General features: G+C 38.1%; 1 protein-coding gene across 30 annotated transcripts in view; it reads left to right on the top strand.

Annotated features, from left to right (window-relative positions):
- PTPN13 (protein tyrosine phosphatase non-receptor type 13) overlaps positions 1-12597 on the top strand; it is a 224006-nt gene that overhangs the window by 202608 nt on the left and 8801 nt on the right. For all 30 annotated transcript variants that reach the window (XM_086404911.1, XM_086404897.1, XM_086404916.1 and 27 more), the window contains 3 exons: positions 7483-7538; positions 10527-10630; positions 12101-12249. In XM_086404911.1, the coding sequence (XP_086261037.1) occupies positions 7483-7538; positions 10527-10630; positions 12101-12249 (309 nt within the window). The remainder of the gene's footprint in view (positions 1-7482; positions 7539-10526; positions 10631-12100; positions 12250-12597) is intronic.

Genomic DNA, 12597 nt, shown 5'->3' with positions numbered 1-12597 from the left:
GGCAGCTGGCTCATTCATAATACATTAGATTAGTTGGATCCAAGCTAATAAAAATAAGCTGTCCAAGAATTAGTATTCAACATATATAAATTTGTTAAAATTTTTAAGAAAATAAAACTCAAAAGTTGGAATCATCTTAGATTCATTTTCTTGTTGCATTTGAGAGTCATCCTATGCCAAATAGTTACATTTAGAATGAATAAACAACAGGGTCCTAATGTGTAGCACAGGGAATTATTTTCAATATCCTGTAACCATACTGGAAAAAAATACTAAAAAAAAGAATGTTTCCAACAAAAAGTCATCCCATTCCAGACAAAGTATTACTATTCAAATTTCCTTAAGCCAAAAGAAGAAAAAGACAGAGAAAGAAATAATTTTCAAAATGTAATGATAAACTTATTTAAGACTAAGGCTTCATATTTTCTGGGATATTGAGCTGACTAAGAAAAGAGCATGAAATAGTGGATAAATAATATGTTGTTGTTCAGTCTCTCAGTCGTGTCTGACTCTTTGCAACCCCATGGACTGCAGCATGCCAGGCTCTCCTGTCCTTCACCATCTCCCAGAGCTTGCTCAAATTCATGTCCATTGAGTGGATGATGCCATCCAACCATCTCGTCCTATATTACCCCCTTCTCTTCCTGCCCTCAATCTTTCCCAGCATTAAGGACTTTTCCAATGAGTCAGCTTTTCGCATCGGGTGGCCAGAGTATTGGAGCTTCAGCATCAGTCCTTCCAGTGAATATTCAGGGTTGATTTCCTTTAGGATTAGCTGGTTTGATCTCCTTGCAGTCCAAGGGACTGTCAATAGTCTTCTCCAGCACCACAGTTTGAAAGCATCAATTCTTTAGTGCTCAGCCTTCTTTATGGTCCAACTCTCACATCCATACATGACTACAGGAAAAACCACAGCTTTGACCATAGGGACCTTTGTCGGCAAAGTGATGTCTCTGCTTTTTAATACACTGTCTAGCTTTGTGATAGCTTTTCTTCCAGGGTGCAAGCGTCTTTTAATTTCCTGGCTGCAGTCACCATCTGCAGTGATTGTGGAGCCCAGAAAAATAAAGTCTTTCACAGTTGCAGTTGTTTCTCCATCTGTTTGCCATGAAGTGATGGAACTGGGTGCCATGATCTTCGTTTTTTGAATGTTAAGTTTTAAGCCAGCTTTTTCATTCTCCTCTTTCACCTTCATCAAGAGGCTCTTTAGTTCCTCTTCTCTTTCTGCCATAAGGGTGGTATTGTCTGCATATCTGAGGTTATTTCTCCCGGCAATCTTGATTCCAGCTTGTGCTTCACCCATCCTGGCGTTTCACATAATATACTCTGCATATAAGTTGAATAAGCAGGGTGACAATATACTGCCTTGATGTACTCCTTTCCCAGTTTGGAATCAGTTCATTGTTCCATGTCCAGTTCTAACTTGCTTCTTGACCTGCATACCGATTTCTCAGAAGCCAGGTCAGGTGGTCTGGTTATTCCCATCTCTTGAAGAATTTTCCACAGTTTGTTGTGATCCACACAGTCAAAGGCTTTGGCATAGTCAAAATAATACATAAGCCTGCTCAAACTAGGCATCACTGTATCTATATGAGTCTGATCTTGCTCATTGTTTGAGGATAATTTCCCCTCACAGGTCTTTTTAAACTTCCTAATGAGCATCTTCAAAATTGTCAAAACCAAGCTGCTTTGGATTCTTACTATGTAGCACCCACACACAGTCTTATATACACTTGATTATTTTCATTAAAAACTTACAAATAATTAATGTGTGTAAATAAAAGGAAGTGTTTATCTGTTTGGTATGTATTTCCTAACCTTAAAAAAATGACTACACAAATATTGGATCACTCACAATATATCATGCTGTAGTGTTTTTACGTAAGATGCTGTTCTTTTGTACTATTAATAATTATAGCAATAAGCTCTTTGTAAAAGGCTTTCTGAATATTTTAAATCATACTGACTTTAATCATATTTTATTAATAATACTATTTAAAATATGCCTTGCAACATATGTTCTGAAATCTCTTAACTAAGGCCATAATGACACATCTCTCTAGACAGCATATTAAAAAACAGAGACATTACTTTACTGACAAAGCTCCATATAGTCAAAGTTATGGTTTTTCCAGTAGTTATGTATGGATGTGAGAGTTGGACCATAAAGAAGGCTGAAGACTGAAGATGTTTTCAAATTGTGGCACTAGAGAAGATTCTTAAGAGTCCCTTCGACTGCAGGGAGATCAAACCAGTCAATTCCAAAAGAAATCAACCCTGAATATTCATTGGAAGGACTGATGCTAAAACTGAAGCTCCAATACTTTGGCCACCTGTTGCAAAGAGATGACTCATTGGAAAAGACCCTGATGCTGGGAAACATTGAGGGCAGGAGGAGAAGGGGGAAACAGATGATGAGATGGTTGGATGGCATTACTGAATCAATGGCCTTGAGTTTGAGCAAACTCTGGGAAATGAAGTGAAGGACAGGGGAGCCTGGCATATTGTGGTCTATGGGGTCACAAAGAGTCGAACACCAGTTAGTGACTGAACAAAAACAACCCTTGACTACAATAGTCTCTCCCTGTCTCCCATCCACAGTTCCACTTTAAGAGATCTCAGTTACCCACAGGCAACCTCAGTTAGAAAATGTTAAATGGAAAATTCAAGAAATAAACAATTCATAAATTTTAAACTGCATGCCATTTTAAGTAGTGAGATGAAATTTTGCGTGCTCCATCCCACCCATAACACAAATCATCACTTTGCCCATAAGTCAGGTAGTAGCCATCTTGGTTATTGGAACAACCATTGCAGCATTGAAGTGTGTAATGTAACTTATTTATGTTTCTATAACTTATTGCACTTAATAATGGCCCTGAAGTGCCAGAGTAGTGATGTTGGCAGTTTGAATTCACCAAAGAGAAGCCATAAGTGCTTCCTTTAAGTGGAAAGATGAATGTTCTCTACTTCATAAAGGAAGAAAAAAATCATATGCCGAGGTTAGATCTGTAGTACGAACAAATCCGTGAAATTGTGAAGAAGGAAAAAGAAATTTGTGCTACAAGTTCTGTTGTTGCACTTCAGACTGCAAATGTTATGGCCACCGTGCATGAAAGTGCTTAGTTAAGATGGAAAAGGCATTCAGTTTGTGAGTGGAAGACATGAACAGAAGACAGTGTTGAGTACTGTCCGCGGTTTCCGTCATTCACTGGGGGCTTTGAAACAAATCCCACTCAGATAAGGGAGGGGATTACTGTGACTCTTAGTAAAGTACTTCAGGCCAGTGTCTGTGTCCTATTTATGAATGAAGGAATGAATGCCAGTCATAGGCATTATTGTAAATTATCATCTAATGTTTCAAAACTGAACTTGTTGGGTTATTTGGGGGATAACAGGTTTAGAAGGGACGTCAGGGCTTCTGTCCATTTTTGCTTGTGCAGTCTAGTGGTCAGTTTGGGAGATGTACACGTGCACGTGGCTCAGGAGTAAAGAATCTGCCTGCCAATGCAGGAGACACAGGAGATGCAGATTCAATCCCTGGGTCAGGAAGATTCACTGGAGGAGGAAATGCCAACCTACTCTAGTATTCTTGCCAAGATAATTCCATGGACAGAGGAGCCTGGAGGGCTACAGTCCATGGGGTCACTCAGTCGGACACGACTGAGCAGGCACGCACACACACACAAACCATATATAGATGAACTTTGCAAAATTAGTGAGAAATCGGTTAATACAAGTATCAATATAGTGTATGTCAAACTGGGCTTTATCTAGTTATTTTAATGTTGATAATAACACTTTACTCTTATAAAAGGCTTTATACTTTGCAAAATGATTACACACATGGTAGATTCCTAGATCAGGATTATGGTGGGGAATAAGAAATCCAAATGACTTTACTTGGAAATCAAGTTTTAGACCAGACTAAAATTTTCAACTCTTAAAAACAGATAAGATCTAAGAAGCTTTGTTTTTTTTTTAGTTGTCAGTGGATTAAAAACAACCTACTTTTTTTTTTCCTCCATAAAAGTTCTGTGTTTCCCTCAGATCAATTGAAAATGATATCAGAGTAACTTAATTATAGATACTTTTTAACTCTACAATATCTATAACAGGGCAAATAAACATGTAATTACAAGTTGTGATAAAGTCTATGAAGTTTAGAAAAGAAAATACTTGAAAAGAGAATAACCAAGGAGAACTGTGTTTAGCCTGGGTGGTAGGAAACGTCCTCAGAAAATAAAGACACTTACACTAGTAAGGAAAAAGTGAAAAAAGATAAGTGATTTTGAAGAGTTCAAGAAAGGCCCATGAGTTTAAAGTCTAGTTAGGGAAGGCGAGAGTAAAACCAGATGGAATGTAGAGGCAGACAGAAGCCAGATAATGCAGAGTCTTGAAGTGAAAGCAATTTCCGGTTAAGATAATTTGTTCTGATGAAGATTGAGACATAAGATTAACCATGTAAAAATTCCACTTGGCATCTTTTTCTGAGTGTAGCAAAATGCTTCTTCAAGACTTGGGTCTCTGGGACTCAGCTAAACTATGAACTAATTAATTTGTGTTTCCTAGAGAGACACCCTTTACTTTAAAAGGGCAAATGTGGTATTACTTATGTGTGCAATCTGAAGTATGATACAAGTGAACTTACTTACAAAATAAAAACAGACTCACAGATAAAGAAAACGAACTTATGGTTACCAAAGGAGAAAGGGGTTGGGAGTTGGGATTACTGAGTTTAAGATGGACAGATACTGACTTTTATATATAGAATATATAACAACAAAGACCTACTATATAGCACAAGGAACTATATTCAGTATCATGGAATAAACTATAATGGAAAAGTGGTTTTATATGTGTTTATAGATATATACACATTTATATGTATATAACTGAATCACTTTGTTGTACGCCAAAAACTAAAACAACATTGTAAATCAACTGTACTTCAATTTAAAAAATATTTTTTAATAAATGGGCAAAATAATTTAACACGTTGGAAATTTTAGATTTTAAACTGTTGTTCAGTTGCTAAGTCGTGTCTGACTCTGCAACTGCATGGACTGCAGCATGCCAGGTTCCTCTGTCCTCCACTGTCTTCCCAGAGTTTGCTCAAACTCCATGTCCATTTAGTTAGTGATGCTGTCCAACAATCTCATCCTCTGTCATCCCCTTCTCCTCCTGCCTTCAATCTTTGCCAGCATCAGGGTATTTTCCGGTGAGTCAGCTCTTCACATCAGGTAGCCAAAGTATTGGAGCTTCAACTTCAGCATCAGTCTTTCTAATGAATATTCAGGGTTGATTTCCTTTAAGATTGACTGGTTTGATCTCCTTGCAGTCCAAAGGACTCTCAAGAATCTTCTCCAGCACCACAGTTTGAAAGCATCAGTTCTTCGGCACTTAGCTTTCTTTATGGTCCAACTCTTACATCCGTATATGACTGCTGGAAAAAACATAGCTTTGACTATATAGACCTTTGCCGGCGAAGTGATGTTTCTGCTTTTAATACGCTGCCTAGGTTTGTCATAGCTTTCCTCCCATGGAACAAGCATCTTTTAATTTCATGGCTCAGTCACCATCTACAGTGATTTTGGAGCCCAAGAAAATAAAGCCTATCACTGTTTCCACTCTTTCCCATTCTCTTTGCCATGAAGTGAACTCTTAGTTTTTTGAATGTTGAGTTTCAAGTCAGCTTTCACTCCTCTTTCACCCTCATCAATAGGCTCTCTGGTTCCTCTTTTTACTTTCTTGCCATTAGAGTGGTTCAGTTCAGTTCAGATCAGTCGCTTAGTCGTGTCCAACTCTTTGCGACCCCATGAATCACAGCATGCCAGGCCTCCCTGTCCATCACCAACTCCCAGAGTTTACTCAAACTCATGTCCATCGAGTCGGTGATGCCATCCAGCCATCTCATCCTCTGTCGTCCCCTTCTCCTCGTGGCCCCAATCCCTCCCAGCATCAGGGTCTTTTCCAATGAGTCAACTCTTCACATGAGGTGGCCAAAGTACTGGAGTTTCAGGTATCACCTGCATATCTGAAGTTGTTGATATTTCTCCAGGCAGTCTTGATTCTAATTGTAATCCATCCATCCTGGCATTTCTCATAATGTGCTCTGCGTATAAGTTAAATAAGCAGGGTGGCAGTATACAGCCTTGACATACTGCTTTCCCAATTTGGAACCAGTCCGTTGTTCCATGTCTGGTTCTAACTGTTGCTTCTTGACCCACATACAGGTTTCTCAGGAGACAGATAAAGTGATCTGGTATTCCCATCTCTTCAAGAATATTCCACAGTTTGTTTTGATCCACACAGTTAAAGGCTTTCATGTAGTCAATGAAGCAGAAGTAGGTTTTTTTCTGGAATTCTCTTGCTTTCGCTGTGATCCAAAATGTTGGCAATTTGATCTCTGGCTCTTTGCCTTTTCTAAATCCAGCTTGTACATCTGGAAGAGCTCAGTTCACATACTGCTGAAGCCTCACTTGAAGGATTTTAAGCCTAACCTTATTAGCATGTGAAATAAGTACAGTAGTACAGTAGTTCGAATGTTCTTTGGCTTTGCCCTTCTTTGGGATTAGAATGAAAACTGATCTTTTCCAGTCCTGTGGCCACTGCTGAGTTTTCCAGATTTGCTGAGTATTGAGTACAGCACTTAAACAGCATCATCTTTTAGAATTTTAAATAGCTCAGCTGAAATTCCATCACCTCCACTAGCTTTATTCATAGTAATGCTTCCTAAAGCCCACTTGACTTCACACTCCAGGATGTCTGGCTGTAGGTGAGTGACCACACCATCGTGGTTATCTGGGTCATTAAGATCTTTTTTGTATAGTTCTTCTGTGTATTCTTAACATCTCTTCTTAATCTCTTCTGCTTCTGTTAGGTCCTTACTGTTTCTGTTCTTTATTTTGCCCATCCTTGCATGAAATGTTCCCTTGATGTCTCCAGTTTTCTTGAGAGATCTCTAGTCTTTCCCATTTGATTGTTTTCCTCTATTTCTTTGTACTGTTCATTTAAGAACACCTACTTATCTCTCCTTGCTATCCTCTCAAACTCTACATTCAGTTGGTTATATCTTTCCTTTTCTCTCTTGCCTTTCACTTCTCTTCTTTCCTAAGCTATTTGTAAAGCCTCCTTAGACAACCGCTTTGCCTTCTTGCATTTCTCTCTCTTTAGGATAGTTTTGGTCACTATTTAAAAACATGTCACAAGTGCACAGGTAAACAGTCATTACTTTAGGTTTTCCTTTTTCTTTTTCCTTATCTCTGTACATTCATACCCCCTATGTAAGAAATGAAAAAAACAAAATGAATGTGAAGATGGGTAAATGGAGCCAGCAATAATTATCATGTTGTCTTTGTAACATGAGGATGAACGATAACAGTAAACATTGGCAATAATTAATAGGAAAAAACTGAACATTATATAAGATAGTTTTTTTTTATAGTAGGCTATTTTGATATTGATTTCTCTTTATCATAGTCTACCAAAATGAATGGCTGTGAAGAACATTGTGAAGAAAAAGGTAAAAGTGAAAGGTAAGAAAATAATTTTCAAGTATCTATAACAATTTCATTCTTTTTTTAGAAGCACTCTGAAGATTTCCATTTAGATGTTGATTTTTAAGTTAATTTATCTTCTCCTATAAAATGAAACTTGGGTAAATTATGAAACTACAGTTGAAAATTTTAAATGTTTTAAAAATGTTGTTATAAGGTGGTTCCAGTGACATGTGACAATGTGTTTATTATAACATTGCTCAAAAAAAAAGCAATATATTCTCTTCATCATCAGAAAGAATTCAAGAAGGGTCTACAAGAAGATACAGTGATAATAGTATCTTCTCCTGGTATATTTATAGGCAACTTATTTTTCTACACCTCATAAATTTCATTCTTTAATAAAACTATAGCAGGTAAGAAAATAAAATAAGTAAAATAAAACCAAAGCAGGTAAGAAACATTTTAACCCCCCACAAATGTTTTTCCTGTTGAAAACAGTTTCTAATGTAAGATTTTTTATTTTGTAACACTAAATGATGTATCAGGAAAAATTATATATATTGTTGGCCATCAAAGCGATTGTATGTGAATTTTGCTTCATATTAAATGATAACCAAGCAGTCGAAGGGAGTTATATACAAATTGACAGTGAATTTTTCACTAAGTAAAGTTAATGCATGCTAAGTCACTTCAGTGGTGTCCGACTCTTTGTGACCCTATTAATGTAGAAGTGCATGGTTTTATACTTAAAGGATTAGCAGATATCTGGGCCAACTACCAATATCTGTAAGACATAGGCTTTTCCCTGTTTGGCAGGCGAGGGAGAAGAAGAGTAAATTAGTATATAACTTCTTCAAGTGGCAACTGAAAACATTATTAACACATAGATTTTTTTAACATGTTCCCAGTTCTTGGAAGCACTTTTGAAATTTTAACATCTCTGAAATCATGAAGGGTTATAAAATTATAGTCATTGATATTATTTCTTTCTTAATGTAAACTAAGTAACAGTGTGTCCTATAATGATAGATGTCATGTGTTCAAAGAACTGTAGTACTGATACATTCCCTTCAACCTAGCAATTTTATTTCTAAGAATTGGTCCCCACTCTTGCCTGGAAAATCCCATGGATGGAGGAGTCTGGTAGGCTGCAGTCCATTGGGTCGATAGAGTCGGACACAACTGAGCGACTTCACTTTCACTTTTCATTTTCATGCATTGGAGAAGGAAATGGCAACCCACTCCATTGTTCTTGCCTGGAGAATCCCAGGGACGGGGGAACCTGGTGGGCTGCCGTCTATGGGGTCGCACAGGGTCGGACACGACTGATGCGACTTAGTAGCAGCAGCAGCATACAATGAAATACTAAGCAGCTGTTCAAAAGAATGAGAAAGAAGGGACAATCCTGGTGGGAGGAGCTGCAAAACATATCCTTCCAGACAACATGAACTTACTGGAAGACAAGAGAGACCTCATGGATGCAGAGCTTGCAAATTATATGTTAATTGCGATATACAATTAGTTGGAGCAGAGGAAAGTGTCCACTATAAAAGCAGCATAGTTGCTATCCTGTTATGATGTTTCAGGAGCATTAGTACATGTCCTCCTTAATGGTGTATACAGTGCCATCAGACAAATGTACTCTGCTTTGTTCCCCTGAGCATCAGAAAGTGAAAAAGTGTACTCTGGCCTTTGTCATCTCATCTTATCACTAAACACTGTTGTCTTCTACGTAGCTTCTCTTTTCTAGCCACCTATTTTACCAAGGAGATGGCTTCTGCTGTGTACCCCTAGAATAATGAGAACTTGTGCTGAATTTTATTACATTAAGTGAATACCCAAATACAGGACTGTAGCCCTAGTTGGCTATAGTCCATGGGGTCACAAAGAGTCAGACGTGACTGAGCACGTGCGTGCATACACACACACACACACACACACAGTATCTTTATACTGAGGACTTCCCTGGTGGCTTAGTGGTAAAGAATCCACCTTCCAAGAAGGAGATGGAAGTTTGATCTTTCAGTTGGGAAGATCCCCTGGAGAAGGAAATGGCAACCCACTCCAGTATTCTTGCCTGGGAAATCCCATGGGCAGAGGAGCCTGGCAGGCTACAGTCCATGGGGGTTGCAAAAGAGTTGGGCAGGACTTAGTGACTAAACAACAGCAAATATAGGAGTGTCCTCTTAGCCTCCTTTTGTAGCAAAAGACGGTCCATCAGTTGGGACTTCTGTAATTAAAGAATCATTTTATTTACATAATTGTAATCCCTGGTCCACAACGAAGGGTGGATACAAACCATGACCTCTCCATCCCCAAGAGGACTCCTTTAACCAAAGACTTGGGGTTTATTTAAGCACCTGATGTAAACTATATTAAGCAATCGGGCTCTCAGTCTTAGTTACCATCTTTTGAGAAACCTCTGTGCCATGAGAGTGAAGTGAAGGAAGCAGCAAATGGGCAGTCTGAAGCACAAAAGAAGAAAGATGAGGCAGAGGTCCAAGTAAACGTGTACACCCACGGAAGCCACAGAAGCAGAGACAAGGGAAGCCAGGGGCCAGGGATGTGGTACAAACCGCTGGACTGCCTGCCTACTATCTAGAACTTGTCTCGATGGATCTGGAACACCTGTGGCCATTCTGATTGCCTTGACCACCTTGGAAAGACCCACCTTGCTCATATCAAAATGGTCCCTTTTGGTCCTTTACCCTGGACCTCTGATCTTATGGACTAATTCTCTTCTCAGTTGTGGCTGAATGTAATGTGTGTACAATGAATCATCTCTTTTGCCATCTTAGCTGAAGAAAAAAAAAATCTGTACCTCAGTTTAATTATATCTACCTATAAATTTTAGGAAGTATGGACTTGAGGATTTTTTAATCATATAATCTATTTTTAAATAGATTATTATTAACATTACTAAATTCAATAATAATTGTGGAAATGTGCGGTTCAAGGACATAGTATTTACATTTATTTTGGTGACAGAACTGAAGAAAATACAAATGTGTTTTGTTGTCATAGCTTAATTCAAAAGTCAGAAGAAAAGAAGACTGAGGATGATGAAATAACATGGGAGAGTGATGAATTGCCAATAGAAACAACAGACCACGAAGATTCCAATAAAGGCAAGAAATTTATTAGCAACTTTTAATCAAAAACAATATATAAAATAAATAAGTGAGAATTACAGTTTTCAGAACATATAGATGTTATTTCACTGTAGGTCTACATTATTAGGTTCTGTACATAAAATTAAATCACATACGCAGACATCAACGTTCATTTATATGACCAGATTTTTTACACAGTTGTTAGAATAAAATTGTCAGTGGCTTGGAATAAAACATGTGAATAGATGTATAGACACACAAACACAAAATAAAAATTTTGCCATCTTGGAATAAGTCAAGGAGCACGTTTTATTTATAGCAAAGTAGGAAGAACAGGTCAAAGACAGGAAAATGTTTAAGAGCAAAAATCAATTGGTCTGTCCTATTACTGCCTCTTTGTTTTAATCTGAGCTAACAGAGCAATAAAGTTCCATCTAGTGTTAAACTTCTCTTTTCTCATGTAAGGAAATGCTATACTAATATAATGAAACAGCATGGTTTTGTAATTTGAAGTCATTGTTGAAAGAAACTAAACAAGTTGAATTAATACTTTTTTGATTTAGGTAGATTGTTGGTATCAAAGGAAATGCTCGAATCCTATAGCCCAGGTTCATCCCTCCAGCCTCTGAGCTCCTGTTGCATTCACACTCAGTCCTGTAAAAGTTTGCAGCTATTTGGTATGATTGAAGTATCCCCCTGCAGTGCCTGGAATTTACTGTCGCTTGCATAGTAGCTGCATCATCAAAATCCTCCTATCAACTGATTGATGTAATTAAAGCTACACTTGTGCAGACTATAGCAAGAAGTCTCTCCTACATTTTTTCCCGGATAACAGTTGTCTTCTGTTATCAGCAGTTTCCATAGCCAGTGCAGATACTAAATTAGACACATACCACTTCCTTAGACACTGATATCACTTATTTGATAAACTTCTAAAGACCCTAAGGATTTCATTTGCATGGAGAAAACTATAAAATGCCAGAGATAGTGGCACCAAGTACCACGGGTGGGTAGAGAGAGGAGAAATCAGTGTTTCCAGGGCAGTGTTCCCTGATAAGGAATTTCTGGAGCATCCCTTCTTCATTTTTCCTCCATGTGCTTGGAAGCCAATTTAAATGCAAAGTAAAAACAGGACTAAATACGTTTTTATCAAGTGAACAGTGCCATTTGAGTCCAGAGAAACAGAAACAATTTAAACTCCTTTAGAAACTTTTAAGTAATTGAGAGTCAAGAGCCCTTAAGAACACTGAACATTCAGCAAGGAGTTCCCTTAAAAGTTGGGTACAAGGATCTTGCTATGGCTAGGATTTCCCTTTGTTGACTGTAGATACCTGCCTACCTGTTAATTCTATTGCCTTATTAATTTCAATACTCTCAACTTTTGTAAAAACCAGATGAGGTGAGGATAAGCTCAAATTAGTTCTCTTATTGGCTAAATCAGTTCTGGGGGGATTTTTTTTCAATTAACTGGTGTCTTCTTTTTAGAGCATCCCTTTCTGACAAATGAGGAACTCACCACACTCCCCATCATCAAAGTGCTTCCCTCCGGGAAATACACTGGTGCCAAGCTGAAGTCAGTCATTCGGATGTTGCGGGGTTTACTCGATCAAGGAATCCCATCTAAGGAGCTGGAGGTAAGGAGCTTCTGACAGTGGTTCTTTCTCAGATGAAGTTTTATGCAAGGTTAAGAGAAATTTTGAAAAATTTGAAAATGTCTACTTCTTTACAACCTCCAACTATAAAAGCACCATCTTGTCATTTCTAGCATGCTCAGTCACTCAGTCGTGTCTGACTCTTTGCAACCCCATGAACTGTAACCCTGCCAGGCTCCTCTGTCCATGGGATTTTCCAGGCAAGAATACTGGAGTGGGCTGCCATTCATTTCTAGCAGTAAATTAATTTTTCTGATTAGAGTCCTAATAGACTAATTTCAAGGAATCTCTTTAGACATTTTGGAGCTTGATAAATCTCCTTGAAGAATA

The sequence above is a fragment of the Bos grunniens genome, chromosome 6 (assembly GCF_055505025.1).
Source record: "Bos grunniens cultivar Pamir isolate PY7600 chromosome 6, Bosgru_T2T1.0, whole genome shotgun sequence".
In the NCBI taxonomy this organism is placed as follows: domain Eukaryota; kingdom Metazoa; phylum Chordata; class Mammalia; order Artiodactyla; family Bovidae; genus Bos; species Bos grunniens.
Note: the sequence above shows the minus strand (reverse complement) of the source record. Positions and strands in the feature narration are given on the sequence as shown.